The 13,528-nt window shown below is 35.4% G+C and overlaps 1 protein-coding gene across 2 annotated transcripts; it reads left to right on the forward strand.

Moving 5' to 3' along the window:
• Nucleotides 1-238: 238 nt before the first annotated feature.
• LOC109052578 (transcription elongation factor A protein 2-like) lies at nucleotides 239-6,591 on the forward strand. 2 transcript variants are annotated; one of them, XM_042712892.1, is made up of 11 exons: nucleotides 239-659; nucleotides 763-1,022; nucleotides 1,452-1,514; nucleotides 2,598-2,703; nucleotides 2,939-3,032; nucleotides 4,391-4,527; nucleotides 4,788-4,844; nucleotides 5,093-5,247; nucleotides 5,341-5,487; nucleotides 5,830-5,901; nucleotides 6,500-6,591. In XM_042712892.1, the coding sequence occupies exons 1-11, from the start codon at nucleotides 629-631 to the stop codon at nucleotides 6,506-6,508; spliced, it is 1,131 nt and encodes a 376-aa protein (XP_042568826.1). In that variant the 5' UTR covers nucleotides 239-628; the 3' UTR covers nucleotides 6,509-6,591. The 2 variants fall into 2 exon arrangements, with proteins under 2 accessions (XP_042568826.1, XP_042568827.1); XM_042712893.1 differs by having other exon boundaries at nucleotides 239-1,022.
• The last annotated feature ends 6,937 nt before the right edge of the window (nucleotides 6,592-13,528 follow it).

Raw genomic sequence — 13,528 nt, forward strand, 5'->3', positions numbered from 1 at the left:
GTTCTTTAGAAAAACTATTTAACAATTTTTGTGTTTGACTGCTTTGCTCCTGCAGTTATTCATATTCACTCCAATTCCCATAACACCCTGCTTCAACACGGAATCGATGGGCACTGGACAGTCTAATTCATTTCTAAGAATCGGTTCTTTCGAGGAGCGCGTTCAAAGAACCGCTTCTAAATTTGTCATCAGGTGATCAATGACATCTCGGCGTGGCCTATGTTCTAAACCAAGGGTCACCAAACTCTGTCCTGCAGAGTTTAGCTCTAACTTGCCTCAACACACCTGCCTGGAAGCTTCTATTATTATACCCAGTAAGACCTCGATTAGCTGGTTCAGGTGTGTTTAATTAGGGGAGCTACACTCTGCAGATCCCTGATATAAACGTTTCTTTAAAGCCATATGCAGTCACATATTTCTGTTTATTATTCTAACAAATGTGTTTAATGTAATTTCACCTGCCAGTTTGTTGCAGCCATAACACATCTAAAACATTAGCAATTCTGATATTGACAAAACTGCCATACAATAAGCTCTTAAACATTTCGAATACATAATTAATTTGTGACATTTGCTACCACTATTAAAGTAACTCACTCCAATACTGTCAGCTCACTAGCGATGAATCATGTCTGAAAAAGACGCGGTGCTCGGACTCGGTGAGTAAGTTCACTCGATGACTGCTGTTACCGATTCAGTCTGATTTGTGAACGAATCGTTCACGCCGATTGAATGAACAGGCTCATTTGATTCCTTGAAAAGATTCGATTGAAAAGAACGACTCGCTCGCGATTCGAACGTCGCTATACAACATTCTAGAGCGGAGAGAAAGGCAGCGGATTCCTTTCATACTGCTACTAACACAGTCACACACAGACAGAGACGGGCGCATTTTTCCACATAAATGGAGGCAAGGCCATCGGGCGCCATCAAACAGCCCTAAACCTGTAAACATGGTGAAGGACCAAGAAGTGGAGCGCATCGCAAAGAAGCTGGACAAAATGGTGCATAAGAAAAACACTGTAAGTGTGACAGATTTCCTTATAGCAGCTGAAAAACAGATAGGAGAGAGAACTGCTGATTTCATCCGTTTGTCTTCATTAAACATGCACGAGATCTAGTTACTGTGTGTGAGATTATCACCTGTTTCATCCTCATCCAGACAACCGCCGGGCTCTCATTGGCCAATCTTCATGCACAATTGGCTTTTACTCTCATGTTTGGATCGTTTGTGTACTGTGATGAGCTGGCAGCTGGTTGTTCTCCAAATTTCTCCAGCGCAAACAAAAGCCTCATTTAACCAACACTTCACACCAGCCAGTCCCAGTTTTGTCCCCAAAACACAGCATCTTGGGTTTTCTGTGAAACAGCCTAGTTGTTGGAGTCAGTTTACTAATGCATTTGAGAAGTTGTTGTGTAACTGTCCTTCCTCGTTGTGTTTTTATCTTCAGGATGGTGCCATTGACCTGCTTCGGGAGCTGAAGAACATGAAGATGTCTTTGGAGACCCTACAGGTATCTGTCTAAGGGCAGAGCATGTGCCGCGTTGGGTTACATAATCATGGCATTCTCTTCCAGTCAGGGAATCTGACTTGTTTGGAATGGCATACTGTTTGTATTATTTCTGCAGTGTCTAGAATGTAATCAGTGCTTAGTATGCAAAATCTAAGCGTGCCTAGATTATCTGGATAACCAGAAAATGCAGTACCCAACAGCACATATTGCATGGAATGTTAAATAACACAATGGAGTGTGCTCAACCTTCAGTATCCACTCTGATGAATGAATAATTTGGAGGCGTATCCAAATCATATCGATCCTGATTATATGTCCACTCATTACTTGATCGTATTGACAAAAGTTACATCATTTAAAAAATGCAAAGTAATCATTTTTCTATACTTCAGATGCAGATGTTGCATAGATTGAAAAAATAAAAAAATAAAAATCTGAAATCCATTCTGAACAGAGCCAGTGTTTTTTTTAAACACCTACCAATGTGTTTCAAATGCACTACTGTATGTATGTACAGTATATTTGTAATTGCCTACTTTACTGTACATGCATGGCATATTAGTGCATTTACGGTAGGAATATTGTCAGTAGATTAATCAGTATTATTTTAGTTTCATTCAGATGCTATTATAGTTTTTATTAATATTTCCAGTTAGTTTTTATGTTTCTATTTTAATTTTAGTTAAAGTTTTAGTACTTGTGTTGGTTGGAGTCAATGTACAAACAAAGTGGCTTCTTAGTCCCGGAGGAAATATTCAGAGAAAAAACAGCAGTGATACACAGAAGAAAAAATAATACATGGGGAAAACACATCCTAGATCTGTGTTTTAGTCTTTCCAGAGCAGTGCCTGATTTACTGCGATTAAAATAGTAAAGGTTATCATGCTTAGTATTAAATGTACTGCATCTTTTATTTACTTATGATCTGCCCTCTTTTGAGCATTTTATAGCAGAAGAATGATCAGGTAGTCAAAGCATCATAATTGGTTATTCGATACTGGATTGGATGTTGTGATGGTCCAGTGGTATATTTAATGTAACAAACATGATCTTCCCTCTGTTTCATTGTGATCCACGGCGCAGTCCACGCGGATCGGGATGTCTGTGAATGCAGTGCGGAAGCAGAGCTCGGATGAGGAGGTGCAGACACTGGCCAAATCTCTCATCAAGACCTGGAAGAAACTGCTGGGTACTCCATCCCTATACACACACACACACACACAGAAAGAAAAAGCTTCGTATTTTAGAGTGAATGATAGTGATTGAGAAGGAAACTGAAGAATTTCTTTCTAAAATGTGGTGGGACGAAGCTGCTGTCTGTTTGCTTTCCAGCTTTTATTGTCTTAAGGATGTTACTAGTTAACTTGGTGATAGTGAATGCAGTGTGTGTGTTCTGATGTTAATGCTGGACTTCTTTTATGTAGATGGATCTGAGGGTAAATCGGAGGAGAAGAAAAAAGGAGTATCTCCCCTCCAGTCCTCATCTTCTAAAGACTATCCTGGATCCAGCGACACCAGGTGTGTGGAATCTAACCATGAAATTACAATTCATTCTACTTATTTCCTAAATGCATATTATAGATCTCATTGTGAACAATTCATCAATGCATATGTTTCATAAAAATAGAGGATTAGGGCCAAGCAATAATAAAAAAAAATAAACAAACACAATACTAAAGAGGATTAGGCCCAAGCAATAAAAAAAAAAAATAAAACCATCTCGAGATTAAAGTCGTTAAAGTTCGAGAAAAAAAAAAATCGAAATACAATCTTGAGAATAAACTCATTAAATTTCGAGAATAAAGTCGTTGTGTTTCGAGAAAAAAAAAATCGTTAAATTTCGAGAAAAAAAGTCGAAATACAATCTTGAGAATAAACTCATAAAATTGGAGAATAAAGTCGGTTGTGTTTCGAGACAAAAAACTCGTTAAATTTCGAGAAAAATAGTCGAAATTATCGTGAGAATAAACTCATCTAATTTCGAGAATAAAGTCGTTGTGTTTCGAGAAAAAAAGTCGAAATGAAATAATAACGCATTCGATCAGTGTTCATTGCATAGCCTATATCTTTCAGTAACAAAGAAATAGTATTAACTTTAGCTAATTATGACACAATAATAATTAGCACACAAACATTAAAGAGAATTTGCAAGCGGCTAGGTCTTTTTAGAAGAAAAAAACAGTCCAATTTGCGCGTTGTAGGCTACTCGCTTTTGTCCAACATGAAATGACAACCAGAGGACAAATGCAAGGTTATCGCTGGCTTCACCCAAATGCACTCTGGCACTTGGACAGCTATGATAAATTAAAACCGTACGGCATTGCCATTAATGGCGTGTAATGTAATGAGTTTTATTCTCAAGTTTGTATTTCGACTTTTTTTCTCGAAACACAACGACTTTATTCTCGATATTTAATGAGTATATTCTCAAGATTGTATTTCGACTTTTTTTTTCTCGAAATTTAACGAGTTTTTTTCTCGAAACACAACGACTTTATTCTAGATATTTAATGAGTTTATTCTCAAGATTGTTTTTTCGACTTTTTTCTCGAAATTTAACGAGTTTAATCTCGAAACACAACGACTTTAATCTCGAGATGTAAACTATTTATTTTCAATATATATCAAACCAAATACTCTCCCGTAATATATATATATATTTTTTTTTTTATAATATAATAATGTGTGTGTGTGTGGTGTATGTGTATATATATATATATATATATCATATCATATCATATACAACAATATAAAATATTAATTAAGAATTAAACAAACACTCAATTCTTTTTTTTTTTTTTTTTTTTTTTTTTTTTTTACAATACAGATTATTTTAAGCAGTTTTACAAAACAGTGAAATGATTTTTGTTCTCTAGTAACAAGCCGGAGACGCCAAAAACTCCCACCACCCCCGTCACCCCCAAATTCACCACCTTCCCACCCGCACCTGTCACGACGGACAGCGTGCGCACTAAATCCAGAGAGCTGCTGGTGGCGGCCCTGCAGACTGATGGTAAGTGCTGAACCAACTGAACTGAGTCAGTATCTGCACCGTAAAAGCTATAGGGTGAAATTTACTAATTAAAACAAGTTCATTTCATTCAAATATGGAAGTAAGTTGATTGCACTTGATATAAAAAAGTTAAGTGACTAAAATGTTCAATTAACTGTTATTAAATATAAATGCAAAAGATGATTTTGTTAGGGTTTAGATTAAAAATTAGAGTCGTTAAAATATTGAAGTTGATTTATTCTTTTTGTATTTTTTCTCAGGTGATTACCAGACAATCGGTGTAGACTGTGAACACCTGGCAGCACAGATTGAAGATTATATCCTTCTCATTACCAAAAGTTACATTAGCTAGTGTTATGTCGGGAAGATCATTGGTTTTTCATACACTTTTTCATTACATTTCCTTTTGCCAATGAATGGTTTACTTGCAGTATTCTTGCTGCGAAAGGAGACTTTATTTTAACATAAAAAAAAAGAAAAATCAATAAATGCATGCTTCATATTTAAAGGAAAATGTAAAATAATGCAGCCGGGTTTGTGGTTTCTTGACTGTACTTCATGACACGTATCTACCAGGAGTTCAAGTCTACTGACATAAAGTACAAAACCAGACTGAGGAGTCGCATCTCCAACCTCAAGGACCAGAAAAACCCAGACTTACGCCGGAACGTCCTGTGTGGCAACATCTCTCCAGACCGCATCGCCAGCATGACCGCAGAGGTGCGTTTAGGTCTGACTTGGGCCCGCGAAGTGTTAAATTACAGTTTCTCTGTGGGGTGTGAAGTGTGTTTGTGTTAACTGTGTGTTTGGCAGGAGATGGCAAGCGCAGAGCTGAAAGAGATCAGGAAAGCGCTGATCAAGGAGTCCATTCGAGAGCATCAGCTCTCCAAAGTGGGCGGCACAGAGACTGACATGTTCATCTGTGGAAAATGCAAGGGCAAGAACTGCACTTACACTCAGGTATGCTGTTACAACACTCACCAGTGTTTAGGACTGTTTTATAACCAGAAATGTTTATACAGTAGTTGCCATCATTATAAAAACAACTATCAATCTGAAGCGTGACGCAGCAGTAGGTTACAAATACAGTCCTTTCAAAATTATTTGTACACTTAATCCATATTTTGAAAAAGAAGACCGGGTGGCTCAAGTTTCTGAAACACAAACAGCCCCGCATTTCTGTGCCTGGAGCAAATTCGCACAAGTCTTTGATTCGCTTGCATGTCTGAAAAGAGGTTTGCAAGTGGGCTTAAACTGCATTGAAGCATGAAATGAGCAGGAATGCACGATCTCTCTCCGCAGGTCCAGACACGCAGCGCAGATGAACCCATGACCACCTTCGTGCTGTGCAACGAGTGTGGAAACCGGTGGAAGGTAAGAATCTCCCTACACACCTGGCCATCGGTTGACATGAGTAACACGGCTTGCTGAAGACTATAAAAACTGTCAAATCCATTATGTGAACATGATTCATGTTTGTTCAATGTAGCCACGTGGTGGCAGTATTTACTCAATGTAGGCAAACTTCACAGCTGTACTTTACAATAAAAGTGTACCAGCTTAACTGACTGCATAAATTGGCTAAAAGGAAAGAATGGATTTAATGAGGTTTATATTTGACCTTTTATATTTTTGTTTTATGACTTTGTTTTATCTTTAAAATAATGTTTACATTTTATGGAAAAGCAAAATAGCAGACTCCCATCTTGACATGTCACAAAAGTAAAAAAAAAATATATGTATATATTCACAAACTGCAAAGTGTGACAACTAGCCCCACTGTCTGCACAGTACATATTCAGAATATACCCCGGGGTGGGGGTTTCAACTATTTTGCGATTTTGTTTCTCAGAAATTTTTATTAGGAAACAAGCTATTCAATATATTCCACTAGTTGTTCTTTTTCATTAATAGAATAGAAAACATATATTTTACTGTATATTCATTTGTCTTCTGTTTTCTCTCTTCATAGTTTTGTTAAAGACTAAAGTGAGCAGGATTCTTCATATGAAGAGATGACCTGAATTCATAGTGTAAGGAAATGTTTTTTTTATTTTGTCTTTTTTTTTATACATTAATTTTCATAGCTTTGTAATTTATAATAAGTGTCGCAAAAAGCTGTTTCTGTATTTTTTCCCCCTCCTTTTTGACTGGTGTATTATTGCCTTTCATGCACTGCCGATAACTTAGACCTAGTAAGTCAGCTGGCTTGTTCAGTCTTGCTTTGCCTTTTGATATAGCGCTTGTGCCTTTCTGCTCTATGAGTGCCAAGTAATTGCTGAAAGAATCTGTACACATTCATCTTTTTTGGGGGGGGTGGGGGCACATGTTTTTCATATGTATATGCAGTTTATGCACTTCGCAGATAATTTATTTAACCAAATCTTGAATGGTTGGTTGCTTTTCCAGAGTTTAGAAAGACTTTAAGGTTTAATATTTGAGCCTTAGTGTAGGCGGTAGTTTGCTTCTTGTAGAGAACCAGACGAAGAGAAAAACAGAATGTGGCACATAATTGAAAGTTCATATGTACTGTATGAAGAATTGGACTGTTCTGTCTCAGTAAATTTGGCTAAGAATATTTGGTGGCTTGAGTGTGTGTTTTTGCGTTTGTGTGTGTGAGTAGGGAACTGGAACAGTCAGTCAAACTTAATTAAGCTGCTGAACATCGTTTTATAAAAGTGGTTTGTATGACCATACACCATATTTGTAGTAATTCTGAAGTCATACAGTACCTTTAGATGAAGAACAGCACTAAATTTAGTCATGACTCTCCTAAAATCTGTTCATCCATTCATGTACATAACCACTCAAGTCCAAGGGTTGGTTAAAAAAAAAAAAAAAATGTTTTTGAAAAGTCTCTTATGTTCACCAAAACTGCATTTATTTGTTCAAAAATAGTAAAAACAGTAATATTGTGAAATGTTATTATGATTTAAAATAGCAGTTTTCTATTTTTGTAAGTAATGATGCTGAATTTTCTACATCATTACGCCAGTCTTTTATATATATGTGTGTGTGTGTGTGTGTGTGAATGACATTATTCAAATATGGTCCTTTAATCACATAACAAAAATCAAAACAAATTTGAACGTCAATGGTGTTTGGAACCAATGGTGTTTGATGTCATTTAGAGTGATTAACCACTTATATTTTGGTAGTATGTACCACTTTTATGGTGCCTTTTGTCGTTTTGGATGGCCCTCATCCGCATTGACTATATCATCATGTGGAAACCATTTCAGAACATCTTTAAAGATATTTCTGTTTCCCGCAGAAAAAAATAAAATAAAATAAAAATCACCAATACTCAAGTGAAGGCGAGAGAAGGTGAGTTAATGAATTTTAAGGTAAACTGTCCTATATATAAACTATCCAAACTAGTATTTGTTGCTTGTTTTTATTGTGCTTCAGATGTTTTCCACTAGAGGGAGCAGTCGGCCAATACTCAACTGAGAGTGAACGGCTGTGTTCCAGTGCCATCATTTGTCTGCTGTATTAACTGAAATTTGTATCATGATCTGATGAGGCTGATGATTAAATCCAGTGTTTGCTCTCCTTGATCCTGAGGACTTGGACATGAGACTGGTCCTGCTATACTTTGGAAACTTCCCATCAGCGTCCTTGTATTGTGAAGCTGATCTTAATCAAATCTGAGAATAGAATTCACCCTTTGTGACTTGTGTAAGGAACAGCTGGTGAAATATGTCTGGCCTTTGCCGGAGCAGTAATTTTCTACAAGCTGTCACAACATTTCTTAATTATGGCGACTGAAAATAAATTCTGTCAGATGGTTTTGGATTGAGGAGATCAGTGAGGACGCTCATGGATGCTCCTAAATAACACCACATTTGGGTTTAGACCCGCCAGATCATTAAGAGCTTTGAACCTGTGATTGAACATGGTGGAAATCTCCTAAACCACTGTCCCCATTGAGCCTCCACAGAAGTCATGGGGGATTTAGAGGGTCGGTAGGCAAGCGTTTTGATCTGCTGATTTCAAATGAATGGCTGGGTTAATGAAAATGCTCAGTGCTTGGAGGACGTTTATAGGCCCTTCAAGGGAATAAACCATGGATCGAAGACCTCAGGTGAAGTAGAAAGGATGCAACATATACACTGTAAAAAGTGTTAACCTGTGATAAGTTTCCTTAAAGAGCTATTTTTACCTTACTTAACAAATATACCATTTTTAGTTACTATTTTTTTCAGTGTACGCTACCAGAAAAACAAGGTTTTCTAAAGCAGGGAAAAATACTCACAGGTCAAATGATATCACAAATCTCCATCTCCATATCCAAATGTAAACACATTCATTCAAGACATGCAAAGAGAAACATGCAGCGTTTTAATAAAGTCACAATGACTCAATGCAAAACAAATAGAAAATGAAAAGAAATATTACGCATTAACAAATTTTAATTCTAATTGGATATCAAACCACTCACAAATATGTCTTTGCTGTTCAGACTGCGAAAATACAAAAAATATCAAATGTAATAATAATAATAGCAAATTAACATAAAAAAATTCTGCTGTCAGAATTATAAATTATAGCTAGTGTAATAATAATAATAGCAACTGATTAATTCAGTGTCTCGATCAAAACTTGGTAACATTACAATAATGTTATTTGCTAACATTAGTTAACTACTTTAGTTACATAAAGTATAAAAAAAATTCTAAAGCATTTATTAACTCTAATTATTTGACGCATATAGTGATTCTTCTTTAAAAAGTGATCAAACTACTACAACATTATCTGCTCCAAAACATTCAACAAAAAAAACAATATAAACAACAAATAAAAAAAAGAAAAAAAAAAAAATAAAAACATTATCAAACTAAAATACAGTACATGCATTAAAAAAAAAATAATAATAATAAAAAATGCTACGGAGCGCCAGAGGGTTAACTGGACTAAATGATTGGAGAAGTCACAATAACGTCTATATGCATGTACAAAATATATGGAGTGAATTTTAATTTCATGCCAATTTTAAGTACACCGATTGTTATGCTGTCATACAGTTGAGAGGGAGTTTCTCATGTCTTTGTCTATTAAGGGTCTGCTAGTGTCCTTCATCATGTAACTCGTGTTTTATTGAGAAGAGCTAATCATCTCTGTCCACATGACGAGTCTCAGCTTTCATCAGCGCAACCATCTACTGCCAGATTCTTGTTAGAATGGCAGCGTGAACTGAGCCTCAAGTTCGACTCCAGGAATGTTTGTGAAACTTGAAGGGGGAGGGAAAAATGTCTCTGTATTGGTATTTCCGTCTCACATTTTTAGCCATTTGTTTTCTGCTTCATACATTCAAACTACATTATACTGTTTGAGTCAGCGGTCACCTACACGGCAGAAGCAGAGTTAGTCCTGCTGCTGAAAGGATTCAGTCAACAGAATAATAATGAAAATGATCGCCGCCTGACTGCTGCCTTGTGTTTGTTTTGGCAATATGACAATATTTCCATACATGTTCTCAGAGATGGCAACAAGAACGCGATAAGCCAGAGAAAATCCATCTGAGCTAGTCCTGCTGCTGAAAGGATTCAGGCAACAGAATAATAATGAAAATGATCCTGCTGCTGAAAGGATTCAGTCAACAGAATAATAATGAAAATGATCATACTGTAGGAAACCTCTGTAGTCCAATCTGAAAAGGGCATGTATAGCTACTGATAAGAAGCCAGTGTGAGGAAAGACAATTCATATTTCCATCATCTAGCGCTCTTAATTCTAAACAAAAAGTCCACAAATGCTGCTTGCATCCCAGTCAACTTCCTTAAAGTAAAACCAGATGTGCAGAGGGGGGTCAACTTAAGTGTAAATGCTATTTAGAGGGACACAACAGATCATATTACCATCCTATGGGCTTTTCACATTTCAAATTAAGCCTATGTGATTGTGCACCCTGGGTTAATGTCATTTTAAGTTCGTTTTTTATTTTATTTTTTATATCACACAATGCTTCGTTCTGGGTTAGTGATTATATCCTAACATAGGTTACAGTGGGGCTAAAGGCACACCTCAAGGAAAATGTACATTTCACTCCACCGATAATGTATGATTGCAGAAAAAAAAAAAAAAAAAAGTTTGTCCACAATCTTTGAAACAACAAACTTGCAGTACCAGTACACACTACAATGATAAATGTTTGTTTAAGGGGCTTAAGAGGTGCAATCAACTCTGGTGTAAAAAATATTTTTTATCACTCATAAGTAACTTCTGGACCAAAATAAAGCTTTCTACAAACTATCAAATCTAGACTTACAAAGGCTATGCGTTCAGCTGAACTTATACATGAATACAGTGTCTGAATATGTTTGCTTCTATACTATATAGAATGTGAAAAACAGTAGTAAGCCTATGTCCGAATTCATAGTATTCAAAAAATATTAGGTGAAAAGTACTGGTAATCTACTACTTCTGCTGAGATTCTGGAGTGTGCACTCAATGGATGCTTTACTATCCAGCAAGGTCAGTGATTGGCAGTAAAGCAACACAACTAGTACATCATGTGACAGTAACAACGAGATGGATGTAGTACGTCAGGATTTTATTACTACCCATATTAATATTATATAGAACATACTTTTTTAAAGTTTCAAACCAAATGTAGTACTAGACAGTATGTGAAATCAGATGCAGTGTAAGCATTCGCATTAAACTGATCTGTACTTTGAGCTTTAAGGTGCTAGGGTTGAGTAGAGTGTGAAAAGCCCTTTTTGGGGCCGAAGTCACAGTAAATCTCTTGGCAAGCTGTAAATGAATAATAACACAAACATCTTTATTATTATCATTATAGTCATATCTTCTCTTTAAAAAAACATTCAAAAAAATCTGCAACCAAGTCAAAGGTTATGGAATATTACAGACGAGTTCTTGATGAAATCATCTCTGGCAATGAGCTGGCCTGGGGTTAAAAGGGACCTCAAGTCCCAACCACAACCTGAAGAGGGCGTCCTGCTATGGCACCCGAGGGTGAGGGGAGGTTACACAGTAATGGAAAAAAACTTTTCCAAAAAAACAAAAACAATGGTCCAGAAATCCATAAACATACTGTTTAAAACATAACTTGATTTATTTTTATACAAAATATAATGCTGATGTCAATAAATAAGTGTCCATAGAAGTCCATGAGTCAGGGAATGATCTCACTGCTGTTAGGTCATGGCACTGCAAATCTCGTGAGAATACATGACAAAAAGAGAAAATCTCACAAAGCGACCGGTGAGAACGTAAGAAAGAGTGAGCGAAGGCGATGAGATGGCAAAACCTTGTGAAGTGAGTGCTTGACACACTGAAACCAAAACATATTGTAACAAAGACCAGTGAGAGCATCTGGTGATGGAAACACATCGGTTATTGACAGACTCACTCCTTCTCCACACAAAGCTCCTTAGTTTGAGACCGTTAGAAGGCTAGATTCATTTTGGCACCTTAAAGATATTTATGTAAACATAAGCAGCTCTAGGTCACAGTCCCCGTCTCTAATCAAATACAAGTTTGTGGAAGTCTGTCTGATTTGTGCAGCTGTTAAAAGAGGATGAGGACAACTGTGATACAACAAAGTCAAACACTCCTACTGCAAATTAACAAAGCTGGCTGCACTGCAAGCATTTGTTGAGATACATCATAGTACCATATACCATACTCATTCAAAATCAAAAAAAAATAATTAATATTAAATCTTAATTCTCACATCGCATAATTGTACATAATATGCATTCAAAAAATATAAGGCCTAAATTTAAGATCTATGTGTTTGAATTACATATAAAGTTTTCATCCATTTGGATCACCGGTTTAACATAAACTAATAAATTTAATGTGGTGCATATTTGTCAGTCATGCATAAATGAAACGGGTATGAAATAAGGTAAGATTTCTGTAAAAGGTTTATGTTTTTATAATCAATAAATCCAGTTTGTTTCAACATTTTAACTGATTGAATGTTGCTTGTTCCACAACTAGCCATATTTTAAGCATGTTTCTACTTTAACTGAATACATTTAATTGTTTTCACAATGAACAGATTAATTCTGATTCTAAGCAGTTTTAATAAATTATTTTGTAAATAGGATTATTACAAAAAAGAAATTGGTGCAAATAGTTAATAATAAACTATGGCCTGGTTATTTTTCATGCTTTTTAAATTTATTTATTAATTTATGGTTTATTTATTCATAATTTTTTTTAAGTGCAGAAATCTTATTGGTTTCATTTATGCGTGACTGACAAATATGCATCATTAAGACTAATAATCTACATTTTAATTGTGACTCATCCAAATGTATGGATATTGAATATGCAATTATTATTATTATTATTTTTGCCGAAATATTATTAATATTAATTAATATTATTATATTAATATTAAACATAAATTTAAGCCAAAATATTTTTGCGTAAATTACCATCACCTAATATTCACTTAAATTTGATCTTTAAAAATACGAATAATCTGTAAAAAAAAATAAAAATAAATTGTTAATAATAATAAGGTGTAATCTTTATAACAAAATTAATAAATATATCCATAAATAGATATCCATTTTTTTTAAACTGTACACTTAATGTTGTAATGCCTAAGTTCACTTAGACTGATTTTAGTTTTTAGTGTTTTAACAGCTTACGGTTTCGGGCTGGAATTTTAATATCAGTGCATCCCTATATATTTCACTAAATTGAAGCATAAATGTTAAATTTGCAAATAATTACACATTTAAATGTTTAAATGCATTTTTAAATTTAAATTAAATGTTAATATTAGTTTAATAAATGGCAAATCCAGCTTACCTTATTTTCATTTTGCAGCATTTATGTTAATTATGATAGGAAAGTTTAAATCTGTTGCATCACACTGGTTTGCAAAGTGTTCACACTGACAGCAATTTTCAAAGCAAACTGAAGTTACTTTTAATATGAGTTGACAATTTGAGGCAACATAAGCGAAAGCTGAGCTGAGTTCGACATGTATGAACTGCGACAGTGGAGCTCA

This window comes from Cyprinus carpio, chromosome A23 (genome assembly GCF_018340385.1).
Source record: "Cyprinus carpio isolate SPL01 chromosome A23, ASM1834038v1, whole genome shotgun sequence".
In the NCBI taxonomy this organism is placed as follows: Eukaryota; Metazoa; Chordata; class Actinopteri; order Cypriniformes; family Cyprinidae; genus Cyprinus; species Cyprinus carpio.